This window comes from Carcharhinus amblyrhynchos, chromosome 7, assembly GCF_965287045.1.
Source record: "Carcharhinus amblyrhynchos chromosome 7, sCarAmb.v2.hapA, whole genome shotgun sequence".
NCBI lineage: Eukaryota > Metazoa > Chordata > Chondrichthyes > Carcharhiniformes > Carcharhinidae > Carcharhinus > Carcharhinus amblyrhynchos.
The window spans coordinates 62759846-62774155 of record NC_137330.1 but is presented as its reverse complement, the minus strand read 5'-3'; the positions used below and the strand labels follow the sequence as shown (position 1 = coordinate 62774155).

The 14310-nt window shown below is 38.7% G+C and overlaps 1 protein-coding gene across 5 annotated transcripts in view; it reads left to right on the top strand.

The window, feature by feature from the left end:
* lama2 (laminin, alpha 2) overlaps positions 1-14310 on the top strand; it is a 363864-nt gene that overhangs the window by 274467 nt on the left and 75087 nt on the right. For all 5 annotated transcript variants that reach the window (XM_080192473.1, XM_080192472.1, XM_080192475.1 and 2 more), the window contains 4 exons: positions 249-391; positions 6033-6131; positions 6956-7067; positions 11350-11512. In XM_080192473.1, coding sequence (XP_080048599.1) covers positions 249-391; positions 6033-6131; positions 6956-7067; positions 11350-11512 — 517 coding nt within the window. The remainder of the gene's footprint in view (positions 1-248; positions 392-6032; positions 6132-6955; positions 7068-11349; positions 11513-14310) is intronic.

The following is a 14310-nucleotide window of genomic DNA, read 5'->3' as shown; positions in this document are numbered from 1 at the left end:
ATGTGAATATATTGCTACAATGACCAACTATAATGTCTAGCTAAAAGCTTTAAAATATTTTCAAGGGTGGGATCTATATTAATTGTAAGACTATTGCAATCATTTATTGTCTGCTGAAAGGTAGTAAAACATTTTTGTCTAAACATGTAAACATATCAATGTGGAAAAGACAGATTGCTTTTAACTTTTATACTGTTTGCTTGTAATCTAATGAGTTTTGTATTGATGTTGAATAAATCTTAAATCAGCTTGTGATGATGAATGCACTGGACTTCTGCTGAATGTTCTTGAACAACTTAATCAACTGATTGCAAGGTTGAATCTCTCTGGACCCTTCCCTCCTCCTTATAAGATGCTTTACAGATATGAAAATGTATCCCAAGAATTGAAGGCAAGTACAGATTTCTATTTCAAACTAGTCTTTCAGGACATGCTAACAAAATTAGGGGAAAAAATTAACTTAAGACAAGGGATTGTTTTGAAAATATTGATTTAATGTTTTTAATTTATTTTAATAGCATGACATCAGTTGAAAAAGTCAGCAATTTTCTTCTATTTATGTAGCCAAGATGTGAATAATTTTAAAGCTAACTAGTAATTTAAATTACACAACAATTTATTTTATGTAAGACAGAGGGTGACAGGATGATAAATTCATTAAAAATTGGAGGAGAAACATAAATAGAACGATAGATTATAGCACAAAAGGATACCATTCAGCCCATTGTATCTGCCCTGGCCTACCAAATGAAAAATTCATCTAGAGTGATTTCTCTGCCTTCTCCCTGCAACCTTGTATATCCTTTGTTTTCAGATAATATTTTATTCCCTTATGAGTACCTTGCTTGAAACTGCTCCCCACTACACTATCAGGGAGCGCATTCCAGATCACAACAACTCACTGTGTGAAAATGGTACTCTTCATGCCCTCATTACTTTCTCAGCTCATTGCCTGAAGTCTATGCCCTCCTATTCTTGATTCTCCCACCAGTGGGAGCAGTTTTTCCCTATCTACTCTGTCTAGAACACTCATAATTTTGAATATCTCTATCAAATCTCCTCTGAGCCTTCTCCTCCCAAGGAAAATAGCCCTAATTTCTACAATCTGTCTTCATAACACAACATCTACACCCTGAAGCCATTCTCATGAATCTTTTCTGCATCCTCTCTGATGCCTTCACAATACTGCAGTTGAAGCCTAAACCAGTGTTTTATTCAAGGTTAACGTGACTTCTTCACTCAAAGGGTGGTGAATCTCTGGAATTCTCTGCCCGTTGAAGTGGTGGAGGCTGCCTCGCTAAATATTTTTAAGAAGCGGGTTGATGGGTTCTTGATAAGAGAGGGGATTAAGGGTTATGGGGAGAGGGCGGGAAAGTGGAACTGAGCCACAACAGATCAGCCATGATCTTATTGAATGGCGGGGCAGGCTCGAAGGGCTAGATGGCCTACTCCTGCTCCTATTTCTTATGTTCTTATGTACTCTGCCTCTATTAATAAATTCTAGGATTCTGGATGCTGTATCAATTGTTCTCTTAAACTATCCTTCAATGACTTATGCACTCATACAGCCAGGTCCTTCTGCTCCTGCACCCACTTTATTATTGTCTCTTTATGTTCTTCCTACCAAAACGAATTACTTCACATTTTTCTGCATTGAATTACATCTGTCATTTGTCTCACATTCAACTAACTTATGTGCACAGTTTTGAAGTTCTACACTATTCGCCTCAGAATTCACAATGCTTCCAAGTTTTGTATCATCAGCAAATTTTGAAACCATGCTCTGTAACCTAAGATCTAAGTTATTCATATATATCAGGAAGAGCAAGATTCTCAAAGCTAACCCCTGCGGAACTCCACAATAAATCATCCTCGATATTAAAAAGCATCCATTAACCATCACTCTCTGTTTCCTATCACTCAGCCAATTCGATATCCATGTTCTACTGTCTCTTTTATACAATGAGCTGTAACTTTGCTGACATGTCTATTGTTCAACATTATATCAGATGCCTTTTGGAACTCTACATACATCACATCAACCGCATTGCCCTCATCAAACCTCTCAGTTACCTCTTAAGGAAACTCCAACAAGTTAATTAAATACAATTTGCCCTTAACAAATTTGTGCTGTCTTACCTTAATTAATCCACATTTTCCCATGTGGTTATTAATTTTGTCCCAAATTATCCTTTCTAGAAGCTTGCCCACCACTGACTAGCCTGTCATTTCTGACCTTATCCTTTTTGAACAAGCATGTAACTTTTGAAAATTTCTCGCCGCCGATGACACAACTGGATCCAAGGAAGACTGGAAAATCGTGACCAGGGCCTCTGTATTTTCCTTCAGTGTCCTTGGATGCATTTCATTCGGTATTGGTACCTATCAACTTATCAAGCACAGACTACCTATCAGTACCATATCCTTATGAATTTTAAACCCATCAAATGTCTAGATTAGATAATCTAGGCAGTATCATCTTCCTTGGCAAAGTACTCATTAATACCTCAGCAATGCCTTTTGCCTCCATGCTATCGTTTTTTGGACCCTAATCAACCCTACTCCTGCTTTTCCCACTTTCATATCTATAGAAGACTTCAGGATTTCCCTTTATGTTAATTGCTAGTCTCTATTCATGTTCTGTTTGCTTCTCTTATTTGCTTTATCACTTCTCCTCTGAATCTTCTATACTCAGCCTGGTTCCCCAATCTATTATTTACCTACCAAATGAAAAATTCATCTTGAGTGATTTCTCTGCCTTCTCCCTGCAACATAAATACATTTTCTCCTCTTAATCTCTATCTCTTTTGTCATCCAGGGAGCTCTGAATTTGCTTATCTTACCTTTACCTTCATGGGAATCTACCCTAGCTGCTCCGAAACTATCTCTTTTGTGTAGTCCATTGTTCAGTTCTGTGTTTTCTGCCAATCTTTTTTTAAAATGCCCAGATCCATTTTTACCCCAATGGCATTGGCTTTTCCCCAGTTAATTATGCTCACTCTAGATTGTTCTTCATCCTTTATCCTTGCTAACGCAATGATCACTTTCCTCAAAATGTTCTCCTAGTTCCTCTTGGTCCATTTTGCTCATGTCGTTCCAGGTTTAGCAGTGCCTCCACTTGTTGGACTGGATACATAGTGCTGTAGGAAGTTTTCCTGAACAAGCCCTTGGAATTCTTTCTGCTCATTACGTTTTACACTACTTCTATTCCAATCTATAAGTCCCGTATTATAACTACTGTGTAATTTTTGTACCTGTCTGTAATTTCCTTGCAGATTTGTTCCTCTACATCTTTCCTACTAGTTGCAGACTATAGACTACAGCACACAATGTAGTTTTCACCTATTTGTAATTGCACCATTTTTGTTCCTTAGCTCTCCCCAAATAGATTCTGTTCTTGACCCCTCTGGGACATCCTCTCTCTTTTTAATCAGTATGTTCTGATCTTACTGAGCACATTAAGAATTATTTGGACACTGTCCACAACCTTTTGACCAGAATAGTCTAAAAGGCGTGAACAATGTTTGGTTTAATTTTCCAAGATGCGCTGTTGACCAGTGAGATTATTTACCAGAAACTTCGACTTGTAACATTACTCCTGCTTTGCCAAGGATATTTTACATGCACTGTTACTGTTTAAAAATCTTGGGTTGGGCATTTTCTCAGGCATGACAATTCTGGTCATTTCCATAAGCAATCTGAGCATTTTGTCCCTAATACCTGGCCACACAATTGCAAAATCAAAGCTGTAACAATAGTATCGCTTGTTATTTGAAATGAATTTTCGCAATGGACTTCTTCAACCTCCTATATGATGAACTGACAAAACACTTGTAAAGACAATGTCAAATATGATATATTAACAATAATGTGCATTTATAGAGCATGATTAACATAAGCAAAACATCCCATTGCACCTCAAAGAAGAGTCATCAGACTTTTTAAAATGCATGTTGAACCAAAGGAGATGATATTAAGAAGGGTGTCAAAACATTTGGTCAATGAGTAGATTTTAAGGAGGATGTTAATGAAGAAGGTGAAGGAAAGACACAAAACAAATAGAGAGGAAATTTCAGAATACGGGACCAAAGTAGCGAATGGTCGCACTGCCAATGGTGAATTGAGGGGAAGAGGAGATATACAAGAGCTCAGAGTCAAGAGGAACAAAGAGATTTGAGGTTTTTTTGCCTATGGTTTTCCACTAGTTTTTGTAACATTTTGCTCTTCTTACATAAACTTCTATCCACAATATTGTTTCATCCACAAACTTGTAACTTCAGCCCTATCCAGACTGCTAAGAATGAATATCTTACTGGGTCTTGCCAGTGAGTCTGGAAAAGAAAGAGGAAATCAAGCAAAGAAAAGAAAAGGAATGTACATTTGTGCCTTAGAAATCTGATACCCCATCAGAATTTTGACGCAGACTTTATCTGATACATCTCTTTAGCCATGTCTGAGAATCCATGTCCTTACCTGATACGTAACAGTTTTAGCACCTACAGAAGTATGACCCAAAGAAAAGGGCTCTAATTTTTTAATGACCTGCTGTTACTTCAATGGGAAATTGGCAAAACACCAGAGAAACAGAGTAAATGACAGTATTTAACCATTTGCATCTTTTTTGGGAGTTTCCACCAATTTGCCATGAGAGATTCCCACAGAGATTTCAGATGCTGTTGCTGCACAATGACAACTCTGTTTGTTGCTATGTAAATCAACAATGCATTCAACTTTTAAGCTCCTGGATTCTCTCAAGCTACCACTGGTGATATTTGCCACTTTAATAAGAATTCAATCCACCACCATATCAAACAGGCTACAGGTGTTTTGTTTGTCAGAGCACTCATTTTCCTCCTTTCGCCAAAAAAAGAAGCAACAGCGCTTTTTGCCATATGGCACTTTAAAGTATGAAGTTTCATTAATGATGCACATGCTGCCCCATTTATTAACACACGTATAATTACCAAGCCTCTAAAAGCAAATCTCTGGCATATGAATAGGAAAGGCTTTTTTTTAATATACACCTGCTGCCAGCACTACTTTAATGAGCAGGCAGTCAGAATGATGGCTCGAGACCACAGCTGCCACCCTCCCTCACTTCCTGTTAATGTTGCTTGTTTGCAACATTACCTTTGCCTACTCCTCCTCAGAGATGCTGAGTTCCATACCAGGTGCCATCTCTTAACCCTCTCTATCTTATTTCTCCAAACTGAATGTTTCTGTCCTTGTTTTTGTGCACTGTGGGGTGTTTGGAGGGTGCCTTGCCATTGGCTAGCTTTTTCTCTTCCCCGATATCAGCTATATAATCATAGTAGTTCTGTACACAGATAAAGCAGACTGGTGTTAACCTGAGGAGTTCAGCAAGTTCCTGTTTATACAAAAGAAAGGCAATACAATGTGATATTATCATTGGGCAGATATGCTGCATGTTGTCCGCTGAGTGAATTGAAGGAATAAGAAATTGAAAGAAAAACTTGTTACAATGCATGGAGATGACTTTTATACATTTAGGCATCTACTGCACTTGCTTCTCATTAACTGTCAAATTTCCACATTCCTCTGTTGCACTTTCTCCAGTAGCACATCCCAATGTTCTTCAATGAATGGCCCATTTTCTATTTTTTCTGGGTACCACTGTGCCATAAAGGTCAGAATTTACTCAAACCAGCAAGCAGCCTTAGAAGAGTTGCCTCAGTGCTACTGTACTCGTCAAATGTCCAAGTCATTGGTGTGATTTTATCTTTGAGTGTTAATGTACAGGTCAATATATAGCTTTATCCACCTCTCTCCTGATTTCCATTTGCATTGACTTCTGAGGATAGCATTTACAGTTTGGTTGAGTTTATGTTATTTTTCTTGGATTATGCTACAAAACTATATAAAAGAAAGTAGAAAGTGTTCATTAATCTTTCAGATACTAATTGTGTTTCAGATGAACAAAGATACAAAATTGTGAGTTATATGTTTTGGTGCTTTTGTGTGCACACTCTGAATGTCTCTTGTAATTAGTGAATTTGTTCATATATCTGCAGTACCTAATGTCACCTCAGAGAGCACCAGAGAGACTTCTACAGCTGGCAGATAGCAACTTGGATACCTTAATCACAGAGATGGATGAGTTACTGAACAGGGTAAGGGACAGATACAGTAATGTGGAATTGACATCAAAATATGAATGAATGCTTAAAATTTATGGTTGATAATCCCTGATTTCAGCACATACATTGAGAGGATATAGAACAGTGGTAGGCAACCAGCGACCCAGCGGCCACATGTGGCCCATTTGGGTTTTGAATGTGGCCCACGAGATGTCGTTGACTGTTTTCCATGCGCAGGGTTACCATATTCCGCTGATTTCCATCCTTGTGTTTTTTCCCCTCCTGGGATGACTGAAATGACACACTCATAAAGCAAGAGCAAGTGAAGCAGACAACATTGACTGCAAGATACAGAGCTCCCTCTGTATCCAAGTGTAAATATTTTGTTTGTTTCTACCATTTGAAGTTGGTGACAGTTCTTTTAATATATAAATGATTAAGAATTTTTTATAACTTGTTATGAAATATTCAGTGCATGCTAAATATATTTAGTCTTATTCATGATTCATGATTAGTGAATATGCCCGACTTCAACTTGTGGCCCACTGATGCAGCCCACTCACTAGCCTAGGTTACCTGTCACTTACTTAGAGATATTTCATTGAATATTTTCACCTTTTTTAATAAAAACATTAATAAAATAAATGTTTCTTTATTGCATTAGTGAACATTTTATTATAAATTACAAAATATCTTTAATAAATAAAAGTAAAGATTAGATGTATTGTAATAGACCTGAAGTTAGTGTTGTAATATTTTCAAGAGTTTAAAAGTGAACTGAAGCATATTTGCTTCTGATTATTATGTTTTATTGGCCAAATCATTTTTAACTCGACTTATTTTTATATTAAAATTAGACAACCAAAGTTTCAGCAGATGGTGAGCAGACTGATAAGGACACTGAGAAGACTCACAAACGAGCAATGGAATTAGAAAAATCTATCAGATATACAATGTTGTCATCTCAAGGTAGACAACACCACACTTATATTAATATCATAAAGATGCTTTATTATGGTCATGCTCTGGACGTCATTTGCTGTGAACTCTGACTTTGACAGTGTTGTAATTTCACATGACATGATAGGTGCCTATAGCTGGATTTTTAAAGGCCTATGGAGTCAACTCCATAGGCCTTTAAAGATGGCAGGCAGGACCCAGGATTCTAGGATTCCCACCCCATTCCCATTTCTGGCAATTTTTGCCAGGAGGAGATAAGGGTGCAAACCAACCCACATCATGCACTCCCAATCTGGTTGGCTCCATTGTGGGGATAGGCATCTTGTACCATGCCCCAAACTTACATGGAATCCATCCAGCTTCTTAAGCATTCACAGTTCACAGCTCCACAGAGGAGTCTAGATTTGAGAACCCTTTGACTGGTAAGTTTTAAAGATTTTTGTATCCCCCATCCCACCTCTGTGTGCCTTTTCATGCTATCTTTTCCCTTCCATGTCTGATTATACCACCCAAGCTCGATGCATGCCCCCCATTTTTTTTTATTTATGGGATTGGGGCATCACTGAACCAACATTTATTGCCATACCTAACTACCTTCCATTTAAGAGAGAATCTGAGAATCAACCACATTGCTGTGGAGTTGAATGTGGGCCAGACCAAGTGAGGCTGGCAGATTTCCTTCCCTAAAGGCATTAGTGAACGAAATGTGTTTTTACAACAATGCAATGGCTTGTTGTAAAGGATTTGAACTGGAGTTGCCAGATCTTGCCCTGGGTCTCTTGATTACCAGTCCAGTAACAATACCATTATGCCACCACCTTTCTATAATACTCCATGCTCCCCATGTCCCTTCCAAATGTCTTCCATTATCCACACATTCCTTCTTCCCTCCCCCAACAATCTCCATGCCCATTCGCCCTGTTATGTGGTGCAGAGAACTAATAAGTCATATAACAACAGTGAGAAGTGTTTGAAATTCTCATTACACAAAAAACACCCAAAAACGATCTCTTACAGTCTTATCAAAATATCATATTCATCCATTCATAGTGTCAATAACAGAAACTTTACCCCACTTCACATCTCTTAATCTTATCCAAATAAACATGCAGATGTTGAAATGTCACATCAAAGAAATAATAACTTAGTATAACCTCATAAAGATGTCAGTTGATCAAAATTAACACTCCCCTTAAGGTATCTAAACAGACCTCCTGCTGAGCTAATTTCATTGAGTCTTGAGCTCAATGAAACATTCAAAATAAGGCATCTGGCAACTGTATCAAAAAAGATGGGCAGACATCTGTTTCTCAAATGGCCTCATGATGAATGCAAAGCTGAGCTCCAAGACTCACTAATGGTATCACTGATGGTATGAGGGAGCATGGTGATATTAAAGGCCATGGGGACGTAGACAAGAATGAGGGGATATAATGAGGATATGGAGCAGCACGTGGTCATGGTGGGCATATAGGCATGTATGTGGGTAATGGCAGATTGCTGGTAACATGAATAGTGTTGAAGGTGAGGGGATATGAGGCGTGAAGCTGGAGGTCCTAATAGTCTTCCATGCAAATGGTCCAAAGACCCAGAAAACTAAGGTGCGTCTTCTAATGAGCCCTCCTCAGCACTGAATTGTCTCTGTGGCTGCCATTTAACTGCTTCCAGTGGCAGTGGGCCCAACATTATCCCACCTCCACCGCCCCCCCCCCAGAACAAAATTATAGCAGATAGGTGATGTGTCTGCTGGTTGAGAAATTTTCTTACTCAGCCTTATGGCCTCCTCCATGAAAATCTGGCAGCACATGTCCAAAACATTCTGACCACGAGAATGACATTTGTATTTATTGGAGTCTTCCAGTTTTTTTTCTTACTCCAATCTGCTGTCACCAGACTTACTTATTTTTGTTTAGTCGATTAATTGGTGAAGTTTTCTTTTACGTTTATCACCATCACCGGTTTTCTCTTTCATGCCTATCAGCCATTACATATTTAATTTTCAGTCTATTTCTGCCTTGCGTTTATGTCTCCCTGACCATTTTAGAAAAAAAAACTGGAGCTTGTGTGAGATAGGATTGATTTCTACAGTTTACCACATATATAGATTATCTGGAGGAGGGGACCGAGTGTAGGGTAACAAAGTTTGCGGATGACATGAAGTTGAGTGGGAAAAGAAGTTGTGTGGAGGATGCAGGAAGTCTGCAGAGAGATTTGGATAGGCTGAGTGAGTGGGCGAGATGGAGTATAACGTTGGTAAGTGTGAGGTTATCCACTTTGGAAGGAATACTAGTAAAATGGACTATTATTTAAATGGTGAAAAATTACAACATGCTACTGCGCAGACGGACCTGGGGGTCCTTGTGCATGAATCACAAAAACTCAGTTTGCAGGTGCAGCAGGTGATCAAGAAGGCAAATGAAATGTTGGCCTCCACGCAATTTGCTTTCCTACTCATCTTTGTGTCATCCGCAAACTTTCTTACCATCCACTCGGTCCCCTCCTCCAGATCGTCTATATATGTGGTAAAGAGTAGAAATCAATCCTATCTCACACAAGCGCCGGTTTTTTTCTAAAGTGGTTAGGGAGACATAAACGTTGGCCTTTATCGCGAGGGGGATGGAGTATAAAAGCAGGGAGGTCTTGCTGCAATTGTACAAGGTACTGGTGAGGTTTCACCAAGAATACTGTGTACAATTTTGGTCCCCTTATTTAAGAAAGGGTATATTAGCTTTGGAGGGGGTGCAGAGAAGGTTCACCAATGATTCCAGAGAAGAGGGGGTCAGCTTATGAGGAGAGATTGAGTAGACTGGGCCTGTACTCATTGGAGTTTAGAAGGTTGAGGGGAGATCTTATAGAGGCATATAAGATAATGAAGGGACTAGACAGGGTAGAAGCAGCAAGGTTATTTCCACTTGTAATGGAAACAAGAACTAGGTGGGAGTCAATTTAGAACAGATGTGAGGCGGAACTTCTTCTCCCAGAGGGTAGTGAATCTTTGGAATTCTCTGCCCAATGAAGCAGTAGAGGCTACCTCGTTAAATGTGTTTAAGTCACAGATAGATTTTTGACCAATAAGGGAATTAAGGGTTATGGGGAGTAGGTGCGTAAATGTAACTGAACCACTATCAGATCAGCCATTACCTTATTGAATGGCGGGGCAGGCTCAAGGGGTTAGATGGCCTACCCCTGCCCCTATTTCTTATGTTCTTATGTACCCCTTTCCCAGGAGTCACATCTTGGTGCAAGATCTTGACTCAATTTGAGGTATCCTTTTGGAGAAATGACAAATGTGGGTACAAGTATTGGCAGGTGGTGGCACTTTTCTGGATGTTATCACCACATTTCTTACAGCAAGTGCACAATTATGTAGTTACATTGTAAGAAAGGAAGGCCACATTAGCAATTATGCCAATTAGCAATCAGGAGAAACAATTTATTCCAATATCAATAGTGCATATTCTGTGCAGCCTTATTCGGTAGCAATATGAGGATTGTTAACATTTTGTCCAATTGAGCCTGCATATTTGAGATTCACACGGTCCTAAGATTAAAACATATAATCACTAAATAGTGTTTTATTACCAAATCAGATAGTAATCAATAAGTTTAAACTCAGCATCACTGTGATTATGCATGTAAATAGAAATATCATCGCCAAATTTATGAATTGTTGCTCACTGTGGGAATATTGGCCCAGTGGAAGTGAATACCAGGAAGTCAGGCATGTGTGCCCCATAATTTTATATCCAATTAAATCGATTAACATAATATCAGGGGGGCCTGCGTGCAAAATTTGGTATGTGCCAGTCCGAGAGCACAAATTTCTGGAATTATCCCTGTTGTGGCAATTTGTCTTAATTGGTAAGTAATCTCAATTAGAGGATTGTGCACGCAAACAAGTAATCCACGGTAACCTAGATAATATAGTACTGCAGGTTCTGAGGGAATACTTGATTGTTGAGGGGACTGTGTTTCTGATGAGGTGATGATGCGGTCCAATTTGTTAATTCTGGCAGTGCAGACAAATGATAAATATGCATGGCATGATTCAAGAAGAACAAGAAGTTATCTACTGTTTTAACTTCAGCCAATGTGAAAAGCAAATGAACTGGTTCTTCATCTTGTGCTTTTATGATGTATGCAAAATGGTGTTGATATTATCATAACTGCTTTCCAAAATAATTCATTTGGGTGAGAGACATTGTGCTAAAATGTTATCTAAGTGAAAATCTTGCACCATATTGGAGTATTATACTTAGGAATTGGCTCGTTTTGTTTGTGTTTTTTCCAGATTTAAAAGAAAGAACTAAAAAATTAAATGAAACACTTCGAATCAAAGATGGAGTTACAGAGAAAAATCTGCAGCACATGCAAAAGGATATTGAAAAGATTATGGCAGAGCTGCGAGGGAAATCATTTGATAAATACGAGGAAATGGCTGAAGATGAACTTGAGTACGTAGTTTGATTCTTAGTATTTTCTTCAATAAGAACTCAAACCGTGAACTGTATAATCAAGATTTTAACCAACAATACGATAATCATTTAATCCATCAGTTTAAGTAAAATAGTGATGGCAAATTACAAATCTTAGAGAGAAAAAGAGGAAGTAACTCGTTGGCATGAAAGAAAGAACAGGCAAAAATACATTTAAAGGTGAACAGAGGATCCAAAGGAACATAGCAAAATACCAAAGCAGCTGATATGGTATACAATGAAAAATCTTTCCAGTACCACAACAGCAAGAGGATAGCCATGGGCTTGTACATTAATATGAAATAGACTAGTAAAGATCTGTGGCCATGTCTTCAAATCCCACCTTGGCAGCTGGTGGAATTTAAATTCAGTTAATAAAATCTGAAATACAATGTCATCCTCCGGAATGTTGACCATGAAACAATCATTGATTATTGCAAAACCCCACCTACTCTCACTAACAAAATTTGCTATTGTGATTCCAGGCCAATATCAACGTAGCTGACCCTTAACTGACCATCTGCATAGCTGAGCAAGCTTCAGGTTGGGCAACAAATGCTAGCTTCGCCAGGGATGCTCATGTCCCATGGAAAGAACAAAAAAAGAGCAACATGCTACCCATAATGATGTCAACATAGGGCTTGGAGGTCCAAGACAAGCTGAGGAGATGGAAAACAAATCCTCAGGAGTAAATGGAATTTATCCCAACATGCTGAGCTGCTAGGGAGAAATAAGTGAGTTATCAATAGATTGGAAACTGAAGGAAAAGAGTGACAAAACAGATACAGGAAACTACAAATGTATTAATTTCAATTTTGGCTTATTGTAGAATCAGCTATCAGTAGAAGATTTAAAATTTATATGAGAATAATCGAATGAACCGCAATCAACATTGGTTAATTACAGCCTGGCAACTCTCTGAGATTTTTTTGAGTGACTAACAATGTTCTTCAAAAAGTATTTGACATCATTTCACCTGGAGTGCTACTAATTAAACTCAAATTGTGAAGGATTTAGGTTGAATCAGGGGAATTAGTAAGAAACGAGCTGAAGTATAAAAATCAATTTGTGCTTGTTGAGGAGTCATATTGCTGTTGGGAGAGTTTTAATCTTATTGCCCTGCAGCTCAAACAGCTATTCCTAATTTGATTCAGAACCCCCATTGCAAAATAGTCAAATACGTAAATGGAAGGGTCGCAGAGTTAAAGGAGGTAGACTGCCCTTAAGCATTGTCATGGAGTCATAGAGGTTTACAGCATGGATACAGGCCCTTTGGCTCAACTTGTTCATGCTGCCCAGTTTTTACCACTAAGCTCATCCCAGTTGCCCATGTTTGGCCCATATTCTTCCATGCTCATCGTACTATGTAACTGTCTAAACGCTTTTTGAACGACAGAATTGTACTTGCCTCTGCTACTGCCTCTGGCAGCTCATTCCAGACACTCGCGACCCTCTGAATAAAAAAACTGCCCCTCTGGACTCTGCTGTGTCTCTCCCCTCTTACCTTAAACCTATGCCCTTTATTTATTATTATTTGAATTATTATTGTCACATGTATTACAGTGAAAAGTATTGTTTGTTGCACGCTATACAGACAAAGCATACCGTTCATAGAGAAGGAAATGAGACCGTGCAGAATGTAGTGTTACAGTCATAGCTAGGGTGTTGAAAATGATCAACAATGCAAGGTAGGCCCATTCAAAAGTCTGATGGCAGCAGGGAAGAAGCTGTCCTTGAGTTGGTTGGTACATGACCTCAGACTTTCATGTCTTTTTCCCGACAGAAGAAGGTGGAAAAGAGAATGTCCAGAGTGTGTGGGATCCTTAATTATGCTGGCTGCTTTGCCGAGTCAGTGGATGGGAGGCTGGTTTGCATGATGGATTGGCTACATTCACAACCTTTTGTAGATTCTTGTGGTCTTGGGAAGAGCAGGAGCCATATCAAGCTGTGGTACAACAAGAAAGAATGCTTTCTGGGGTGCATCTGTAAAAGTTAATGAGAGTCGTAGCTAACATGTAAAATTTCCTTAGACTTCTGAGAAATTAGAGGCATTGATGGGCTTTCTTAACTATAGTGTCTACTTTTAGACTCCACTACCTTTGGAAAGAAGTGTTGACTATCTTCCTTATCTGTGCCCCTCATTATTTTAGAGACCTCTATAAGATCATCCCTAAGCTTCCTATGCTCCAGGGAAAAAAAACCTCAGTCAATCCAGCGTCTCCTTACAGTTCAAACTTTCAAGTCCCAGTCTTCTCTGCACTCTTTCTTGTTTAATAATCAATTGTGTTCAATTGTGGTTTGTCAAAAAACAAAGCAAATAATTCAAATACTTGAAACAGTTCAGAGAAAAGTGTCAGAAGACTTGTTCCTAAGAACTGATTTTAACTTGGCTAAATTGAAATTAATGCAACCTCAAAATAGGATTGGTAGGTTCACTGCATTCCGAATACTGACACTCTGACTGCTGCTATTTTTAAAGGTTCCAGCAGCTGAGTGCTTCAGTCTGCCTTTTTTAGCCATCTGATGTTGTACATTGAATCTTGACTGCCTTTATACAACAGAATTGAGTCGAACATATTTATGAGGTTCTTGGTAGTAGAAACAACCAGAGACAGATAAAATTAAAAGTGTACAAGCTTAATGGCTTTTTTTTTAAACTGATGCAGATTCTTCATATTCCCTGTTTCTGCCCTCAGACTCCTTCTGCTGGTGCAATTTTGTACGGTGCCTTCAGCTGAACAAAACATATATTTTGTACTTTTCAAAACATTAGTACA